Here is a 19,151-nt window from a genome sequence, read left to right on the forward strand (position 1 = left end):
CCCGATCCTGTAGGTTCATGCTCTACAACATTCGCAGAGTACGACCCTGCCTCACACAGGAAGCGGCGCAGGTCCTAATCCAGGCACTTGTCATCTCCCGTCTGGATTATTGCAACTCGCTGTTGGCTGGGCTCCCTGCCTGTGCCATTAAACCCCTACAACTCATCCAGAACGCCGCAGCCCGTCTGGTGTTCAACCTTCCCAAGTTCTCTCACGTCACCCCGCTCCTCCGCTCTCTCCACTGGCTTCCAGTCGAAGCTCGCATCCGCTACAAGACCATGGTGCTTGCCTACGGAGCTGTGAGGGGAACGGCACCTCCGTACCTTCAGGCTCTGATCAGGCCCTACACCCAAACAAGGGCACTCCGTTCATCCACCTCTGGCCTGCTCGCCTCCCTACCTCTGAGGAAGCACAGTTCCCGCTCAGCCCAGTCAAAACTGTTCGCTCCTCTGGCACCCCAATGGTGGAACAAGCTCCCTCACAACGCCAGGACAGCGGAGTCAATCACCACCTTCCGGAGACACCTGAAACCCCACCTCTTCAAGGAATACCTGGGATAGGATAAAGTAATCCTTCTAACCCCCCCCCTTAAAAGATTTAGATGCACTATTGTAAAGTGGTTGTTCCACTGGATATTATAGGTGAATGCACCAATTTGTAAGTCGCTCTGGATAAGAGCGTCTGCTAAATGACTAAAATGTAAATGTAAAATTATATCATGTGTAATTATTAATGTTTTCTCATAGAAAAACATAGTAGAAACTTAAAAGTCTGGGTCAGGGACAAGGGCAAAATATTGAAATTGAGGTATAAAATGCATCTGAAAAGTGTTTAAAAAAGTATGGGGTAATTCCAGTGTGAACTTAAAATACAAATATTAGTATTTGTTTTCTTTTTTTATAAAATCCCCAAAATTGACGCGAGGACATGGAAGTGCCCGTAGTTGTTGCAGAATCACCCATTCAAGAGCATGCCGAGTCTCAACCGATAGAGGGCACAAAAACACAAAAACCTCACATGATGTAAAGTAGGGTCTAAGCTACAACATATTCATATACTCGTTTTTAGATAGTTGACGTTAAAGGTTAAACGTCATAATTATTATTTTATTTTTTTAAATCTTCAAGAAACTATATAATAGTTTGACAATCCTATTTGTAAGATTTTAAATGATCTCAACCTTTTGGATGTCTCATGGTATGGTGAAGTATGCAACATGGGTCTTCTTTGAGAACCTGTATCTCCTGAATGTTTTGGTTATTCAGGGGGGAAAAAAGTCTATCTGCTTCTCTGTCGGCAGCCCAGTCTGTCCGCTTCTCTGTCGGCAGCCCAGTCTGTCCGCTTCTCTGTCGGCAGCCCAGTCTGTCCTCTTCTCTGTCGGCAGCCCAGTCTGTCCGCTTCTCTGTCGGCAGCCCAGTCTGTCCGCTTCTCTGTCGGCAGCCCAGTCTGTCCGCTTCTCTGTCGGCAGCCCAGTCTGTCCGCTTCTCTGTCGGCAGCCCAGTCTGTCCGCTTCTCTGTCGGCAGCCCAGTCGGTCCGCTTCTCTGTCGGCAGCCCAGTCTGTCCGCTTCTCTGTCGGCAGCCCAGTCTGTCTGCTTCTCTGTCGGCAGCCCAGTCGATCCTCTTCTCTGTCGGCAGCCCAGTCTGTCTGCTTCTCTGTCGGCAGCCCAGTCTGTCCGCTTCTCTGTCGGCAGCCCAGTCTGTCCGCTTGTCTGTCGGCAGCCCAGTCTGTCTGCTTCTCTGTCGGCATCCCAGTCTGTCCTCTTCTCTGTCGGCAGCCCAGTCTGTCTGCTTCTCTGTCGGCATCCCAGTCTGTCCGCTTCTCTGTCGGCAGCCCAGTCGGTCTAATATTAGCAGGGATACTGGCCTCTCTTCTAGGCCTGGACCACTTCTATATGGCTGTCTCTCTGTCTCTCTCTCTGGCTCTCTGGCTCTCAAAGTAAGGGAGTGTTAATGAGGGATGTATGGTCTTATTTAACGACATACAGAACCAGTCAAAAGTTTAGACACAGCTACTCATTCCAGGGTTTTTCTTTATTTTTAATATTTTATACATTGTGAAGATATCAAAACTATGAAATAACACATATGGAATTATTTAGTAACCAAAAAAGTGTTAAACTAATCAACATATTTTACATTTGAGATTCTTCAAAGTAGCCACTCTTTGTCTTGATGACAGCTTTGCACACTCAAGGCATTCTCTCAACCAGCTTCATGAGGTAGTCACTGAAATGCATTACAATTAACAGGTGTGCCTTCTTAGAAGTTAGTTTGTGGAATTGATTTCCTTCATAATGCATTTGAGCAAATCAGTTGTGTTGTGACAAGGTAGGGGTGGTATACAGAAGATAGCCCTATTTAGTAAAAGACCAAGTCCATATTATGGCAAGAACAGCTCAAATAAGCAAAGAGAAATTTTAAGATGAAGGACAGTCAATCCGGAAAATGTAAAGAACTTTTAAAGTTTCTTCAAGTGCAGTCGCAAAAACCATCAAGTGCTATGATGAAACTGGCTCTCATGAGGACCGCCACAGGAAAGGAAGACCCAGAGTTACCTCTGCTGTTGAGGATAGGTTGATTAGAGTTACCAGCCTCAGAAATTGCAGCCCAAAGAAATGCTTCACAGAGTTCAATAACAGACACATCTCAACATCAACTGTTCAGAGGAGACTGTGTGAATCAGGCCTTCATGGTCGAATTGCTGCAAAGTAACCACTACTAAAGGACACCAATAAGAAGAGACTTGCTTGGGCCAAGAAACACGAGCAATGGACATTAGACCGGTGGAAATCTGTCCTTTGGTCTGATGAGTCCAAATTTGAGATTTTTGGTTCCAACCGCCGTGTCTTTGTGAGACGCAGAGTAGGTAAAAGGATGATCTCCGCATGTGTGGTTCCCACCGTGAAGCATGGAGGAGGAGGTGTGATGGTGTGGGGGTGCTTTGCTGGTGACACTGTCAGTGATTTATTTAGAATTCAAGGCACACTTAACCAGCATGGCTACCACAGCATTCTGCAGCGATACGCCATCCCATCTGGTTTGCGCTTAGTGGGGCTGTCATTTGTTTTTTAACAGGACAATGACCCAACACACCTCCAAGCTGTGTAAGGGCTATTTGACCAAGAAGTAGAGTGATGGAGTGCTGCATCAGATGACCTGGCCTCCACAATCACCCGACGTCAACCCAATTGAGATGGTTTGGGATGAGTTGGACCGCAGAGTGAAGGAAAAGCAGCTAACAAGTGCTCAGCATATGTGGGAACTCCTTCAAGACGGTTGGAAAAGTATTCCAGGTGAAGCTGGTTGAGAGAATGCCAAGAGTGTGCAAAGCTGTCACCAAGGCAAAGGGTGGCTACTTTGAAGAATCTAAAATATATTTTGATTTGTTTAACACTTTTTTGGTTACTACATGATTCCATATGTGTTATTTCATAGTTTTGATGTCTTCACTATTATTCTACAATGTAGAAAATAGTAAAAAAAAAAGAAAAACCCTTGAATGAGTAGGTGTCCAAACTTTTGACCTGTACTGTATGTATAGTTCAACCAATAACATTTTATCATAGACTGACAAGGTTCATGTCTCTGATATTTACATTTTAATCATTTAGCAGATGCTCTTATCCAGAGCGATTTACTGTAGTGAATGCATACATTTCATACTTTTTTTTTCTTCTTCTCCGTACTGGTCCCCCGTGGGAATCGAACCCACAACCCTGGCGTTGCAAACACCATGCTCTACCAACTGAGCCACACGGGGGACTTCAATCAATAGCTTTTTTATCATAGACAGACACGTTTCATGTCTCTGAAATCTTCAATCAATAACCTTTTTATTTTTTCTGCTATTGGTACCTCTATTGTCTAATCTCTCTCCTCTCCTCCTCCTCCTTCACCTCCTCCAGGCAGCCACCAGCCTGCCCCACTGCCACCTCTCCACTGCTCCTCTCTAATCCCTGTCCTCTGCTTCTCCCTGAGGCTGGTGCTGTGGCTGGGTAGGCTAAAGGACTCATGGTGCTCTCTACCCTGGCTGCTGTTTATCTCCCTGGCCTCACACCACATCAGAGACGGGGTTCGCCATGGCCTGTGGGTGTTGTCCATTCGGCAACATGGCCCCCCATTTCCTATTGGCTGTATGCGAGCATCACAGCCACCCTGCCACACCTGTGCTCTGTGCTCATGTACCTGAATGGAACTAGAGACGTGATCTCCACCAAGCACGGCATCGCCATCGACGTCTGAGGGACAGGAAGGGCCGACACTCTTGATCAGAGGGGGCTGCTGAGGGGAGGACAGCTCATAATAATGGAATGGTAACCATGTGTTTGATGTATTTGACCCCACGCCACTGATTTTGCTCCAGCATTAAGGCGCTATTGGCGCATCCCTTTTATCGTGCATTACTGTTTTACTTAATTAAAGGTGCATTACTTTTTTACTTAATTAAAGGTGCATTACTTTTTTACTTAATTAAAGGTGCATTACTTTTTTACTTAATTAAAGGTGCATTACTTTTTTACTTAATTAAAGGTGCATTACTGTTTTACTTAATTAAAGGTGCATTACTTTTTTACTTAATTAAAGGTGCATTACTGTTTTACTTAATTAAAGGTGCATTACTTTTTTACTTAATTAAAGGTGCATTACTTTTTTACTTAATTAAAGGTGCATTACTTTTTTACTTAATTAAAGGTGCATTACTTTTTTACTTAATTAAAGGTGCATTACTGTTTTACTTAATTAAAGGTGCATTACTGTTTTACTTAATTAAAGGTGCATTACTGTTTTACTTAATTAAAGGTGCATTACTGTTTTACTTAATTAAAGGTGCATTACTGTTTTACTTAATTAAAGGTGCATTACTGTTTTACTTAATTAAAGGTGCATTACTTTTTTACTTAATTAAAGGTGCATTACTGTTTTACTTAATTAAAGGTGCATTACTGTTTTACTTAATTAAAGGTGCATTACTTTTTGACTTAATTAAAGGTGCATTACTTTTGACATGAATATTCTGTTTGTCAGACAATGTCGGCGCCACTTCACCAGGTCAAATTCCTGGTGTGTGTAAATGTACTCGGTAATTAAAGGTGATTCTGGTAGTCATCAAGGGCCTATAGGCTCTGGTCAAAAGGAATTCAGTATGTGGCTCAGTTGGTAGAGCATGGTGTTCGCAACGCCAGCATGGACTTCCCAAGGATCCCGTTTAGACTTTTCCATCCCACAATGCCTCAGCCTCACTCATCTCCTTCACACCATGGGAGTGATGACTTCTTTTACTTCTCCTCCACCGCCTCCCTACTGAACTGCCTCCTCCTCCCTCCCTCCCCCTCCCTCCTCCCTCCATCTCCCCCTCCCTCTACCTCCTCCCTCCCTCTCCCCCCCTCCCTCTCCCTCCCTCCTCCCTCCCTCCTCCCTCCCTCTCCCTCCCCCTCCCTCTCCTTCCACTGCTCTCCACTCATTATGTATGAAGCTGAAGGTCCCAGGGAACAGAGCAGTACGTTATTAAGCTGAAGGTCCTAGGGAACAGAGCAGTACATTATGAAGCTGAAGGTCCCAGGGAACAGAGCAGTACATTATGAAGCTGAAGGTCCCAGGGAACAGAGCAGTACATTATGAAGCTGAAGGTCCCAGGGAACAGAGCAGTACGTTATGAAGCTGAAGGTCCCAGGGAACAGAGCAGTACATTATGAAGCTGAAGGTCCCAGGGAACAGAGCAGTACGTTATGAAGCTGAAGGTCCTAGGGAACAGAGCAGTACATTATGAAGCTGAAGGTCCCAGGGAACAGAGCAGTACGTTATGAAGCTGAAGGTCCCAGGGAACAGAGCAGTACATTATGAAGCTGAAGGTCCCAGGGAACAGAGCAGTACGTTATGAAGCTGAAGGTCCCAGGGAACAGAGCAGTACATTATGAAGCTGAAGGTCCCAGGGAACAGAGCAGTACGTTATGAAGCTGAAGGTCCCAGGGAACAGAGCAGTACATTATGAAGCTGAAGGTCCCAGGGAACAGAGCAGTACATTATGAAGCTGAAGGTCCCAGGGAACAGAGCAGTACGTTATGAAGCTGAAGGTCCTAGGGAACAGAGCAGTACGTGGTGACGGATCACCACCTCAAGCTGAACCTCGGCAAGACGGAGCTGCTCTTCCTCCCGGGGAAGGACTGCCCGTTCCATGATCTCGCCATCACGGTTGACAACTCCCTTGTGTCCTCCTCCCAGAGTGCTAAGAGCCTCAGCGTGACCCTGGACAACACCCTGTCGTTCTCCACTAACATCAAGGCGGTGACCCGATCCTTGTAGGTTCATGCTCTACAACATTCGCAGAGTACGACCCTGCCTCACACAGGAAGCGGCGCAGGTCCTAATCCAGGCACTTGTCATCTCCCGTCTGGATTACTGCAACTCGTTGTTGGCTGGGCTCCCTGCCTGTGCCATTAAACCCCTACAACTCATCCAGAACGCCGCAGCCCGTCTGGTGTTCAACCTTCCCAAGTTCTCTCACGTCACCCCGCTCCTCCGCTCTCTCCACTGGCTTCCAGTCGAAGCTCGCATCCGCTACAAGACCATGGTGCTTGCCTACGGAGCTGAGGGGAACGGCACCTCCGTACCTTCAGGCTCTGATCAGGCCCTACACCCAAACAAGGGCACTGCGTTCATCCACCTCTGGCCTGCTCGCCTCCCTACCTCTGAGGAAGCACAGTTCCCGCTCAGCCCAGTCAAAACTCTTCGCTGCTCTGGCACCCCAATGGTGGAACAAGCTCCCTCACGACGCCAGGACAGCGGAGTCAATCACTACCTTCCGGAGACACCTGAAACCCCACCTCTTTAAGGAATACCTGGGATAGGATAAAGTAATCCTTCTAACCCCCCCCTTAAAAGATTTAGATGCACTATTGTAAAGTGGTTGTTCCACTGGATATTATAAGGTGAATGCACCAATTTGCACCAGACGCTCTGGATAAGAGCGTCTGCTAAATGACTTAAATGTCAATGTAAATGTACGTGATAAGTGTTTCTTATTGGATGAAGCCTCCTGATGCTGCCTGATATTAAGTGATGGTGTAGTACATTAGGCCATGACGTATTAACATGATATGTTTTTAGGAAAGCCTGAGGTGTGGGGAAGTCCAGGTGCATGATTGGGCCTGTTAGGGCTGTTGTTGTGTTGAGATCTGTTTAAATCCATATAGTCCAGGGATGATTAGTTTTAGAGTGACACTTTTTTAAACATTCCTTTAATAGGTTCATATTTTGTGATCATGACATTTAACTTCTAGTAGTTTCTGTCTTTCACATAATCTGTTGTTGATGAGGGAAGTGCTGCAGCCATGACCTGCAGGTGGCGTCAATGAGTCAAGTTGAATGCATTTGCCATGTGTAAGGACAAGCAGTATGAATGAATTTGCCATGTGTAAGGACAAGCAGGATGAATGAATTTGCCATGTGTAAGGAATAGCAGGATAAATGAATTTGCCATGTGTAAGGAATAGCAGGATGAATGAATTTGCCATGTGTAAGGAATAGTAGGATGAATGAATTTGCCATGTGTAAGGAATAGCAGGATGAATGAATTTGCCATGTGTAAGGAATAGCAGGATGAATGAATTTGCCATGTGTAAGGAATAGCAGGATGAATGAATTTGCCATGTGTAAGGAATAGCAGGATGAATGAATTTGCCATGTGTAAGGAATAGCAGGATGAATGAATTTGCCATGTGTAAGGAATAGCAGGATGAATGAATTTGCCATGTGTAAGGACAAGCATGATGCATGAATTTGCCATGTGTAAGGAATAGCAGGCTATTAGCAGGCTATCCTCTAAGAGATTGTCTTAGGGGGGCTGTAGCAGGGTGTTGGAGCTGTAGCAGGGTGATGGAGCTGTAGCAGGGTGTGGGTGTTGGAGCTGTAGCAGGGTGTTGGAGCTGTAGCAGGGTGGTGGAGCTGTAGCAGGGTGTTGGAGCTTAACAGGGTGTTGGAGCTTAGCAGGGTGTTGGAGCTGTAGCAGGGTGATGGAGCTGTAGCAGGGTGATGGAGCTGTAGCAGGGTGACGGAGCTGTAGGAGGGTGATGAGCTGTAGCAGGGTGATGGAGCTGTAGCAGAGTGTTGGAGCTGTAGCAGGGTGTTGGAGCTGTAGCAGGGTGATGGAGCTGTAGCAGGGTGATGGAGCTGTAGCAGGGTGTGTGTGTTGGAGCTGTAGCAGGGTGATGGAGCTGTAGCAGGGTGATGGAGCTGTAGCAGTGTGTTGGAGCTGTAGCAGGGTGATGGAGCTGTAGCAGGGTGATGGAGCTGTAGCAGGGTGTTGGAGCTGTAGCAGGGTGATGGAGTTGTAGCAATGTGTTGGAGCTGTAGCAGGGTGGTGGAGCTGTAGCAGTGTGTGTGTGTTGGAGCTGTAGCAGGGAGTTGGAGCTTTAGCAGGGTGTTGGAGCTGTAGCAGGGTGATGGAGCTGTAGCAGGGTGATGGAGCTGTAGCAGGGTGATGGAGCTGTAGCAGGGTGTTGGAGCTGTAGCAGGGTGATGGAGCTGTAGCAGGGTGATGGAGCTGTAGCAGGGTGTTGGAGCTGTAGCAGGGTGATGGAGTTGTAGCAATGTGTTGGAGCTGTAGCAGGGTGGTGGAGCTGTAGCAGGGTGTGTGTGTTGGAGCTGTAGCAGGGAGTTGGAGCTTTAGCAGGGTGTTGGAGCTGTAGCAGGGTGATGGAGCTGTAGCAGGGTGTTGGAGCTGTAGCAGGGTGTTGGAGCTGTAACAGGGTGATGGAGCTATAGCAGGGTGGTGGGGCTGTAGCAGTGTGTTGGAGCTGTAGCAGTGTGTTGGGGCTGTAGCAGGGTGATGGAGCTGTAGCAGGGTGTTGGAGCTGTAGCAGGGTGTTGGGGCTGTAGCAGGGTGTTGGAGCTGTAGCAGGGTGATGGAGCTGTAGCAGGGTGATGGAGCTGTAGCAGGGTGTTGGAGTTGTAGCAGGGTGTTGGAGCTGTAGCAGGGTGATGGAGCTGTAGCAGGGTGATGGAGCTGCAGCAGGGTGATGGAGCTGTAGCAGGGTGATGGAGCTGTAGCAGGGTGATGGAGCAGCAGCAGGGTGATGGAGCTGTAGCAGGGTGATGTAGCTGTAGCAGGGTGATGGAGCTGTAGCAGGGTGATGGAGCTGCAGCAGTGTGTTGGAGCTGTAGCAGGGTGTTGGAGCTGTAGCAGGGTGTTGGAGCTGTAGCAGGGTGATGGAGCTGTAGCAGGGTGTTGGAGCTGCAGCAGTGTGTTGGAGCTGTAGCAGGGTGTTGGAGCTGTAGCAGGGTGTTGGAGCTGTAGCAGGTTGATGGAGCTGTAGCAGGATGATGGAGCTGTAGCAGGGTGATGGAGCTGTAGCAGGGAGTGGGTGTTGGAGCTGTAGCAGGGTGATGGAGCAGTAGCAGGGTGATGGAGCTGTAGCAGGGTGATGGAACTGTAGCAGGGTGATGGAACTGTAGGAGGGTGTTGGAGCTGTAGCAGGGTGTTGGGGCTGTAGCAGGGTGTTGGAGCTGTAGCAGGGTGTTGGAGCTGTAGCAGGGTTTTGGAGCTTAGCAGGGTGTTGGAGCTTAGCAGGGTGTTGGAGTTGTAGCAGGGTGATGGAGCTGTAGCAGGGTGTTGGAGCTGCAGCAGTGTGTTGGAGCTGTAGCAGGGTGTTGGAGCTGTAGCAGGGTGTTGGAGCTGTAGCAGGTTGATGGAGCTGTAGCAGGATGATGGAGCTGTAGCAGGGTGATGGAGCTGTAGCAGGGAGTGGGTGTTGGAGCTGTAGCAGGGTGATGGAGCAGTAGCAGGGTGATGGAGCTGTAGCAGGGTGATGGAACTGTAGCAGGGTGATGGAACTGTAGGAGGGTGTTGGAGCTGTAGCAGGGTGTTGGGGCTGTAGCAGGGTGTTGGAGCTGTAGCAGGGTTTTGGAGCTTAGCAGGGTGTTGGAGCTTAGCAGGGTGTTGGAGTTGTAGCAGGGTGTTGGAGCTGTAGGAGGGTGATGGAGCTGTAGGAGGGTGATGGAGCTGTAGGAGGGTGATGGAACTGTAGGAGGGTGATGGAGCTGTAGCAGGGTGATGGAGCTGTAGCAGGGTGCTGGAGCTGTAGGAGGGTGATGGAGCTGTAGGAGGGTGATGGAGCTGTAGGAGGGTGATGGAACTGTAGGAGGGTGATGGAGCTGTAGCAGGGTGTTGGAGCTGTAGCAGGGTTTTGGAGCTTAGCAGGGTGTTGGAGCTTAGCAGGGTGTTGGAGTTGTAGCAGGGTGTTGGAGCTGTAGGAGGGTGATGGAGCTGTAGGAGGGTGATGGAGCTGTAGGAGGGTGATGGAGTTGTAGGAGGGTGATGGAACTGTAGGAGGGTGATGGAGCTGTAGCAGGGTGTTGGAGCTGTAGCAGGGTGATGGAGCTGTAGGTGGGTGGTGGAGCTGTAGCAGGGTGATGGAGCTGTAGGAGGGTGGTGGAGCTGTAGCAGGGTGTTGGAGCTGTAGCAGGGTGTTGGAGCTGTAGCAGGGTGTGGGTGGTGGAGCTGTAGCAGGGTGGTGGAGCTGTAGCAGGGTGTTGGAGCTGTAGCAGGGTGTGGGTGTTGGAGCTGTAGGAGGGTGGTGGAGCTGTAGCAGGGTGTTGGAGCTGTAGCAGGGTGTGGGTGGTGGTAACTGTTGACTACCTCTGAGAACATCCTGGATAGACATTCTCTCACAATTAAAAAAACGGTGAGGTATTCAGGACTATCTGTCCTCATAGCAGAATCCACATGCATGTAGAAGTGTCTAGAAACATTATATCCTTATTTAGAATAAAGGTGACTCCAAAATGACACAATACATGATTTACCATTCATTATTATTGGGTAAATGATCTAAAACACAACCAAAACAAATAACAAATGCATCCAACAGTAAAAAATGTCACTGTCCCAATTCTTTCAGAGCTCACAGTATACAGGGCCCAGGGTGTCCATGTAGGATGTAGGGGGACACCCTGGGCCATCTGCTGCATTAAGAGCTTCATATCAATGACTGGGGATCTGTGCAGTGGAACAACCTCTAAAAATACCAGAATATAATTATGAACTACATTTAGTTCTGCTGGTTAGAGATAGAACACAGAAGAAGCTTCAATAGGATCCATGCATCGCTACTAGCTCGAGAGAACCTCAAAGACACCCAGCGAGGCTTTAACTTTGTGTAAAGGCACCTTGTGTTTCCCATGACTACACAGCGATGTAAAGAACTGGGAAATGACTTCGCTGTCCTTTAGAGCAGAATTAACGCTGTGTGATGTTGATGGGACGGAGGACAACTGATGTCATGCTGGTTATAAGTGGTAGAGACCTCTCATAAATGGGTGATTATGACAGTTACTCCATCAGGTCTTCTTGCTCCAGGTGGGGCAACCACGTCACTTCTGGTGGGGGTCGGGGGGAGAAGATAACTGTTCCCAGACCAATGTAACCTCAAGCTACCCACATTAAGTTATGACATCATCCTGACACTGTCTGTGACTGGTCAGCATGGAAATGACAGGACTCCTCTTTCTCATCCGTTGGCCAATAGCAGCGGCCTTGCTGAGTGTTCCTTCTCTTCTTCTGCTGAAGTCAAGAGAATGACAACCTGTCTATAACCTCTAAATAACGTTTATAACCTCTTTATAACCTGTTTATAACCTGTCTATAATGCCGACCGGTCTATAACTTCTCAATAACCTGTCTATAACCTGTCTATAACCTGTTTATAACCTGTCTATATTGCCAACCGGTCTATAACTTCTCCATAACCTGTCTATAACCTCTTTATAACCTGTTTATAACCTGTCTATATTGCCAACCGGTCTATAACGTCTCCATAACCTGTCTATAACCTCTTTATAACCTGTTTATAACCTGTCTATATTGCCAACCGGTCTATAACTTCTCCATAACCTGTCTATAACCTCTTTATAACCTGTTTATAACCTCTCTATATTGCCAACCGGTCTATAACTTCTCCATAACCTGTCTATAACCTCTTTATAACCTGTTTATAACCTGTCTATATTGCCAACCGGTCTATAACTTCTCCATAACCTGTCTATAACCTGTTTATAACCTGTTTATAACCTGTCTATATTGCCAACCGGTCTATAACTTCTCCATAACCTGTCTATAACCTGTTTATAACCTGTTTATAACCTGTCTATATTGCCAACCGGTCTATAACTTCTCCATAACCTGTCTATAACCTGTCTATAACCTGTTTATAACCTGTCTATATTGCCAACCGGTCTATAACTTCTCCATAACCTGTCTATAACCTGTTTATAACCTGTTTATAACCTGTCTATATTGCCAACCGGTCTATAACTTCTCCATAACCTGTCTATAACCTGTTTATAACCTGTTTATAACCTGTCTATATTGCCAACCGGTCTATAACTTCTCTATAACCTGTTTATAACCTGTTTATAACCTGTCTATATTGCCAACCGGTCTATATATCAGTAATGCTTTTTGCTTTATCAAATTGGCAAACTGTTTCTTCTTCTCCTCCTCCTTCAGCATTCCAATAGTCACAATATGAGTGAAATGAATAAAGGACCATCGTCAGGGAAAACAATGTGAACCTTGTTCAGTCAGTCAGAGGAGGAGACAGACAGATACTAATCTCTCCTTCCTTTGACTTCATGTTTACTGGTGCTGTACTGTCACTGAGGCCCACAACCAATCAGAAGAGGTTCAACTCCAGTGGGAGGAGTCAGTCAGTCGGTCCATCATGTCTGTCTGTCGGCAGGCAGCGACCAGGCCAAGCACTCACTCCAGATGGGTTGTTGGCAGGGTGGTGAGACTCCTGGGAGGTTGTGGGTAGTGTGTTGTGGACGCTGCAGACAGCTAGTGGAGGTATGGCCTGGTGGAGAGGAGGGGCCCTATAAGGGCTGAGAGGATGGGCCAACCTAGGCTGAGGAGAGAAGGGAGGAGGAGGAGGAGGGGGAGGGGGAGGGAAGTTGTAGAGAACAGGAGAGGAAGGAGGAGGGGGAGGGAAGAAGAGAGAGGATGAGGAGGGGGAGGAGGGGGAGGGAAGTTGTAGAGAACAGGAGAGGAAGGAGGAGGGGGAGGGAAGAAGAGAGAGGAGGAGGAGAGAAGAGAGGAGGAGAGAGGAGGAGAGAGGAGAGGAGGAAAGAGAGGAGGAGAGAGAGAGGAGGAGAAAGGAGGAGAGAAGAGGACAAGAGAAAGAAAAGAGGAACAACAGAAATCACATCATAGTTAAGGTTATAGTCAAAACCATATACACAGATAGAAACATAGTTAAGGTTATAGTCAAAACAATGGCTGCTCAGGGTTGTAGTAAAAGTTATACCACAGAGTTACTGGTTCATAGTAACAGCTCTGGTGGACATTCCTGCAGTCAGCATACCAACTGCACGCTCCCTCAAGATCTGTGGCATTGTGTTGTGTGACAAAACTGCACCTTTCTGGGATCTTTTATTTCAGCTCATGAAACCAACACTTTACATGTTGCCTTTATATTGTTGTTGAGTATAGATGATGATCCCTGCTGTAGGCCACTCAGTGCTGGTTCTGTATTACTGTGCAGCACATTGGAGCAGGACAACGGTCCCTACTGCACAGGAAAACTCAACTCCTACTGTTTCACTATTTCAGCCAGAGACAACATTCCCCTTACCAACATTCCCCTAACCCCAACCACCACACCCAGCCCCAGAGGATGTCCTGCTCTGGAACCACCTAGACATTATCCAGGCTAATAAACCTGTCCTGATCTAGAACCACCTAGACATTATCCAGCATTATCCAGGCTAATAAACCTGTCCTGATCTAGAACCACCTAGACATTATGCAGCATTATCCAGGCTAACGAACCTGTCCTGCCAGCAGGATAACTCAGTTGTAGAACGCTACAGTAGAATACCACTTCAGTACAGAGCCATATTACACTACAGCAGGGCTCTACAGCAGGGCTCTACAGCAGGGCTCTACAGCAGGGCAGGACTCTACAGCAGGGCTCTACAGCAAGGCAGGACTCTACAGCAGGGCTCTACAGCAGGGCTCTACAGCAGGGCTCTGCAGCAGGGCTCTGCAGCAGGGCTCTACAGCAGGGCTCTACAGCAGGGCTCTACAGCAGGACTCTACAGCAGAGCAAGGCTCTACAGCAGGACTCTACAGCAGGGCTCTACAGCAGGTCTCTACAGCAGAGCAGGGCTCTACAGCAGGACTCTACAACAGGGCTCTACAGCAGGGCTCTACAGCAGGACTCTACAGCAGAGCAGGGCTCTACAGCAGGACTCTACAGCAGGGCTCTACAGCAGGACTCTACAGCAGGACTCTACAGCAGAGCAGAGCTCTACAGCAGGGCTCTACAGCAGAGCAGGGCTCTACAGCAGGACTCTACAGCAGGGCTCTACAGCAGGACTCTACAGCAGAGCAGGGCTCTACAGCAGGACTCTACAGCAGGGCTCTACAGCAGGACTCTACAGCAGGACTCTACAGTAGAGCAGAGCTCTATAGCAGGGCTCTACAGCAGGGCTCTATAGCAGGGCTCTACAGCAGGGCTTACAGCAGAGCAGAGCTCTACAGCAGGGCTCTACAGCAGGGCTCTATAGCAGGGCTCTACAGCAGGGCTTACAGCAGAGCAGAGCTCTACAGCAGGACTCTACAGCAGGACTCTACAGCAGGACTCTACAGCAGAGCAGAGCTCTACAGCAGGGCTCTACAGCAGGGCTCTATAGCAGGGCTCTACAGCAGGGCTTACAGCAGAGCAGAGCTCTACAGCAGGACTCTACAGCAGGGCTCTACAGCAGCCGTAGAGTAGAGAGGGTCTGTAACAACATGTAGTGACATTGATAGGGTCTGACTCACTTCAGATATGCAGGACTTCATCTTCAACATTGAGGTCAGTTCCTGTCGTGTCACATTGTCCCGCCTCCATTGCCTCACCCTAGACAACAAACATAAAGATATTTCAACATGAAGGAATTGTTCAATCAGAGAACATAGTAAACTGATTTAGACACACAGGAGGACATATCTCACCACATGAGGACAAATAGAGAGGACAACAGGGCTATGATGATGACAGCAAACAGGGACAGAAATATCACCACTCCCAGACTACCACCATCATCCTCCGAATCTAGAGGAGCGAGAGATGAGGAGAGAGAGAACAGGAGAGAGAGAACAGGAGAGAGAGATGAGGAGAGAGAGAACAGGAGAGAGAGAACAGGAGAGAGAGATGAGGAGAGAGAGAACAGGAGAGAGAGAACAGGAGAGAGAGATGAGGAGAGAGAGAACAGGAGAGAGAGATGAGGAGAGAGAGATGAGGAGAGAGAGATGAGGAGAGAGAGAACAGGAGAGAGAGATGAGGAGAGAGAGAACAGGAGAGAGAGATCAGGAGAGAGAGATGAGGAGAGAGAGATGAGGAGAGAGAGAACAGGAGAGAGAGATGAGGAGAGAGAGATGAGGAGAGAGAGAGAACAGAAGAGAGAGATCAGGAGAGAGAGAACAGAAGACAGAACAGGAGAGAGAGAGATCAGGAGAGAGAGAGAACAGAAGACAGAACAGGAGAGAGAGATGAGGAGAGAGAGAACAGGAGAGAGAGAACAGGAGAGAGAGATGAGGAGAGAGAGAGAACAGAAGAGAGAGATGAGGAGAGAGAGAGAACAGAAGACAGAACAGGAGAGAGAGAGATCAGGAGAGAGAGAGAACAGAAGAGAGAGAACAGATGCCTCACAAGTCCTCAACTGGCAGCTTCATTAAATAGTACCCGCAAAACACCAGTCTCAACGTCAACAGTGAAGAGGCGACTCCGGGATGCTGGCCTTCTAGGCAGAGTTGCAGAGAAAAAGCCATATCTCAGACTGGCCAATAAAAAGAAAAGATTAAGATGGGCAAAAGAACACAGACACTGGACAGAGGAACTCTGCCTAGAAGGCCAGCATCCCGGAGTCGCTCTCCTCTTCACTATTAACGTTGAGACTGGTGTTTTGCGGGCACTATTTAATGAAGCTGCCAGTAGAGGACTTGTGAGGTGTCTGTTTCTCAAACTAGACACTCTAATGTACTTGTCCTCTTGTTCAGTTGTGCACCGGGGCCTCCCACTCCTCTTTCTATTCTGGTTAGAGCCAGTTTGCGCTGTTCTTCGAAGGGAGTAGTACACAGCGTTGTACGAGATCTTCAGTTTCTTAGCAATTTCTCGCATGGAATTGCCTTCATTTCTCAGAACAAGAATAGACTGACGAGTTCCAGAAGAAAGTTATTTGTTTCTGGCCATTTTGAGCCTGTAATCAAACCCACAAATGCTGATGCTCCAGATACTCAACTAGTCTAAAGAAGGCCAGTTTTATTGCTTCTTTAATCAGAACAACAGTTTTCAGCTGTGCTAACATAATTGCAAAAGGGTTTTCTAATGATCAATTAGCATTTTAAAATGATAAACTTGGATTAGCTAACACAACGTGCCATTGGAACACAGGAGTGATGGTTGCTGATAATGGGCCTATGTAGATATTCCATTAAAAACAGCTGTTTCCAGCCACAATTGTCATTTACAACATTAACAATGTCTACACTGTATTTCTGATCAATTTTATGTTATTTTAACGGACAAAAAATGTGCTTTTCTTTCAAAAACAAGGACATTTCTAAGTGACCCTAAACTTTTGAACGGTAGTGTATATAGAGACTGATATATGCAGAGACTGATGTCCCTGTGGCTCAGTTGGTAGAGCATGGTGTTTGCAACGCCAGGGTTGTGGGTTCGATTCCCACGGGGGGCCAGTACAAAAATGCGTGAAATGAAAATCAAATGTGTGAAATGTATGTATTCACTACTGTAAGTCGCTCTGGATAAGAGCGTCTGCTAAATGACTAAAATGTAAATGTAAAAATATAGAGACTGATGTATACAGAGACTGATGTATACAGAGACTGATGTATACAGAGACTGATGTATACAGAGGCTGATGTATACAGAGACTGATGTATACAGAGGCTGATGTATACAGAGGCTGATGTATACAGAGACTGATGTATACAGAGACTGATGTATACAGAGACTGATGTATACAGAAACTGATGTATACAGAGACTGATGTATACAGAGACTGATGTATACAGAGGCTGATGTATACAGAGGCTGATGTATACAGAGACTGATGTATACAGAAACTGATGTATACAGAGACTGATGTATACAGAGACTGATGTATACAGAGACTGATGTATACAGAGGCTGATGTATACAGAGACTGATGTATACCGAGACTGATGTATACAGAGACTGATGTATACAGAGACTGATGTATACAGAGACTGATGTATACAGAGACTGATGTATACAGAAACAGAAGATATGTTTTGTTCTGGCTTAGAAAAAGCGACTTACTCTCTGACTTGGCTGTAGAGAGCTCTGCATCTACAGGGCCGGTTTGTTCAGTTGGATCTGCTGTGCAACCTGTGGGATTCAACACATAATGCTGCTGTCTTTCACAAATATCACCGCTGACCAGGTAACCGTGTAACACCACGGAGAAACTAAAGTCTATTCAAACACTGTTCTGGGGTCTAATAAAGGTCCAGTTGTAGACCGTTTACACTGCAGTATATAGGGAATAGAGGGCCATTTGGAACAGTGTGTAGTATGATGTACTAGTGTGTAGTATGATGTACTAGTGTGTAGTATGATGTACTAGTGTGTAGTATGCAGTAGTATTCTCACCGCTCCACGGCCAGGTCTGCAGCAGGGGACTCCACTCACTCCACCGGCTGTCTGGGTTGATCTCGTCCTGGGCTCTCACCTGCAGCTGGTGGGCGTGACCTGCTAGGGCGTCGGTTATTAGCAGGGCACTGGCCTTAGACTCCACCTGGGGGGGAAAGATGGATGAAGGTAGATAAAGTGAGAGAGGTCTACACTCAGAAGATAGAGAGAGTAAAGGACTGAGTGTAGATCAAACACAGTCAGATAGGAGGACTGACTGTAGACCACAACACAGTCAGAGAGGACTGACTGTAGACCACAACACAGTCAGAGAGGACTGACTGTAGACCACAACACAGTCAGATAGGACTGACTGCAGACCACAACACAGTCAGAGAGGAGGACTGACTGTAGACCACAACACAGTCAGATAGGAGGACTGACTGTAGACCACAACACAGTCAGAGAGGACTGACTGTAGACCACAACACAGTCAGATAGGACTGACTGTAGACCACAACACAGTCAGAGAGGAGGACTGACTGTAGACCACAACACAGTCAGAGAGGAGGACTGACTGTAGACCACAACACAGTCAGAGAGGAGGACTGACTGTAGACCACAACACAGTCAGAGAGGACTGACTGCAGACCACAACACAGTCAGAGAGGAGGACTGACTGTAGACCACAACACAGTCAGAGAGGACTGACTGTAGACCACAACACAGTCAGAGAGGACTGACTGTAGACCACAACACAGTCAGAGAGGAGGACTGACTGTAGACCACAACACAGTCAGAGAGGAGGACTGACTGTAGACCAAAATTCAGTTTGTATTAAATCATATAATGTAGTTAGTGGGTAGGATAGTATAGGAACTAATATAATGTAGTTAGTGGGTAGGATAGTATAGGAACTAATATAATGTAGTTAGTGGGTAGGATAGTATAGGAACTAATGTAATGTAATTAGTGGGTAGGATAGTATAGGAACTAATATAATGTAGTTAGTGGGTAGGATAGTATAGGAACTAATATAATGTAGTTAGTGGGTAGGATAGTATAGGAACTAATGTAATGTAGTTAGTGGGTAGGATAGTATAGGAACTAATATAATGTAATTAGTGGGTAGGATAGTATAGGAACTAATGTAATGTAATTAGTGGGTAGGATAGTATAGGAACTAATATAATGTAGTTAGTGGGTAGGATAGTATAGGAACTAATATAATGTAATTAGTGGGTAGGATAGTATAGGAACTAATATAATGTAGTTAGTGGGTAGGATAGTATAGGAACTAATATAATGTAGTTAGTGGGTAGGATAGTATAGGAACTAATATAATGTAATTAGTGGGTAGGATAGTATAGGAACTAATATAATGTAGTTAGTGGGTAGGATAGTATAGGAACTAATATAATGTAGTTAGTGGGTAGGATAGTATAGGAACTAATATAATGTAATTAGTGGGTAGGATAGTATAGGAACTAATATAA

At 46.8% G+C, this 19,151-nt stretch overlaps 2 protein-coding genes across 2 annotated transcripts in view; both read right to left on the reverse strand.

The window, feature by feature from the left end:
• Positions 1-1,261: 1,261 nt before the first annotated feature.
• LOC106572519 (octapeptide-repeat protein T2-like) lies at positions 1,262-1,804 on the reverse strand. The gene has a single exon (XM_014146757.1). The coding sequence runs from the start codon at positions 1,802-1,804 to the stop codon at positions 1,262-1,264; it is 543 nt and encodes a 180-aa protein (XP_014002232.1).
• An 8,987-nt stretch (positions 1,805-10,791) lies between these two features.
• The window catches only part of LOC106572564 (interleukin-11 receptor subunit alpha), a 60,470-nt gene continuing 52,110 nt past the window's right edge, over positions 10,792-19,151 (reverse strand). The window contains exons 8-12 of the mRNA XM_014146861.2: positions 17,677-17,821; positions 17,344-17,412; positions 14,994-15,093; positions 14,820-14,898; positions 10,792-12,900 (exon numbers count right to left, since the gene is read on the reverse strand). Coding sequence (XP_014002336.1) covers positions 12,700-12,900; positions 14,820-14,898; positions 14,994-15,093; positions 17,344-17,412; positions 17,677-17,821 — 594 coding nt within the window. The 3' untranslated portion in view covers positions 10,792-12,699. The remainder of the gene's footprint in view (positions 12,901-14,819; positions 14,899-14,993; positions 15,094-17,343; positions 17,413-17,676; positions 17,822-19,151) is intronic.

This window comes from Salmo salar, chromosome ssa01 (genome assembly GCF_905237065.1).
Source record: "Salmo salar chromosome ssa01, Ssal_v3.1, whole genome shotgun sequence".
Classification (NCBI taxonomy): Eukaryota; Metazoa; Chordata; class Actinopteri; order Salmoniformes; family Salmonidae; genus Salmo; species Salmo salar.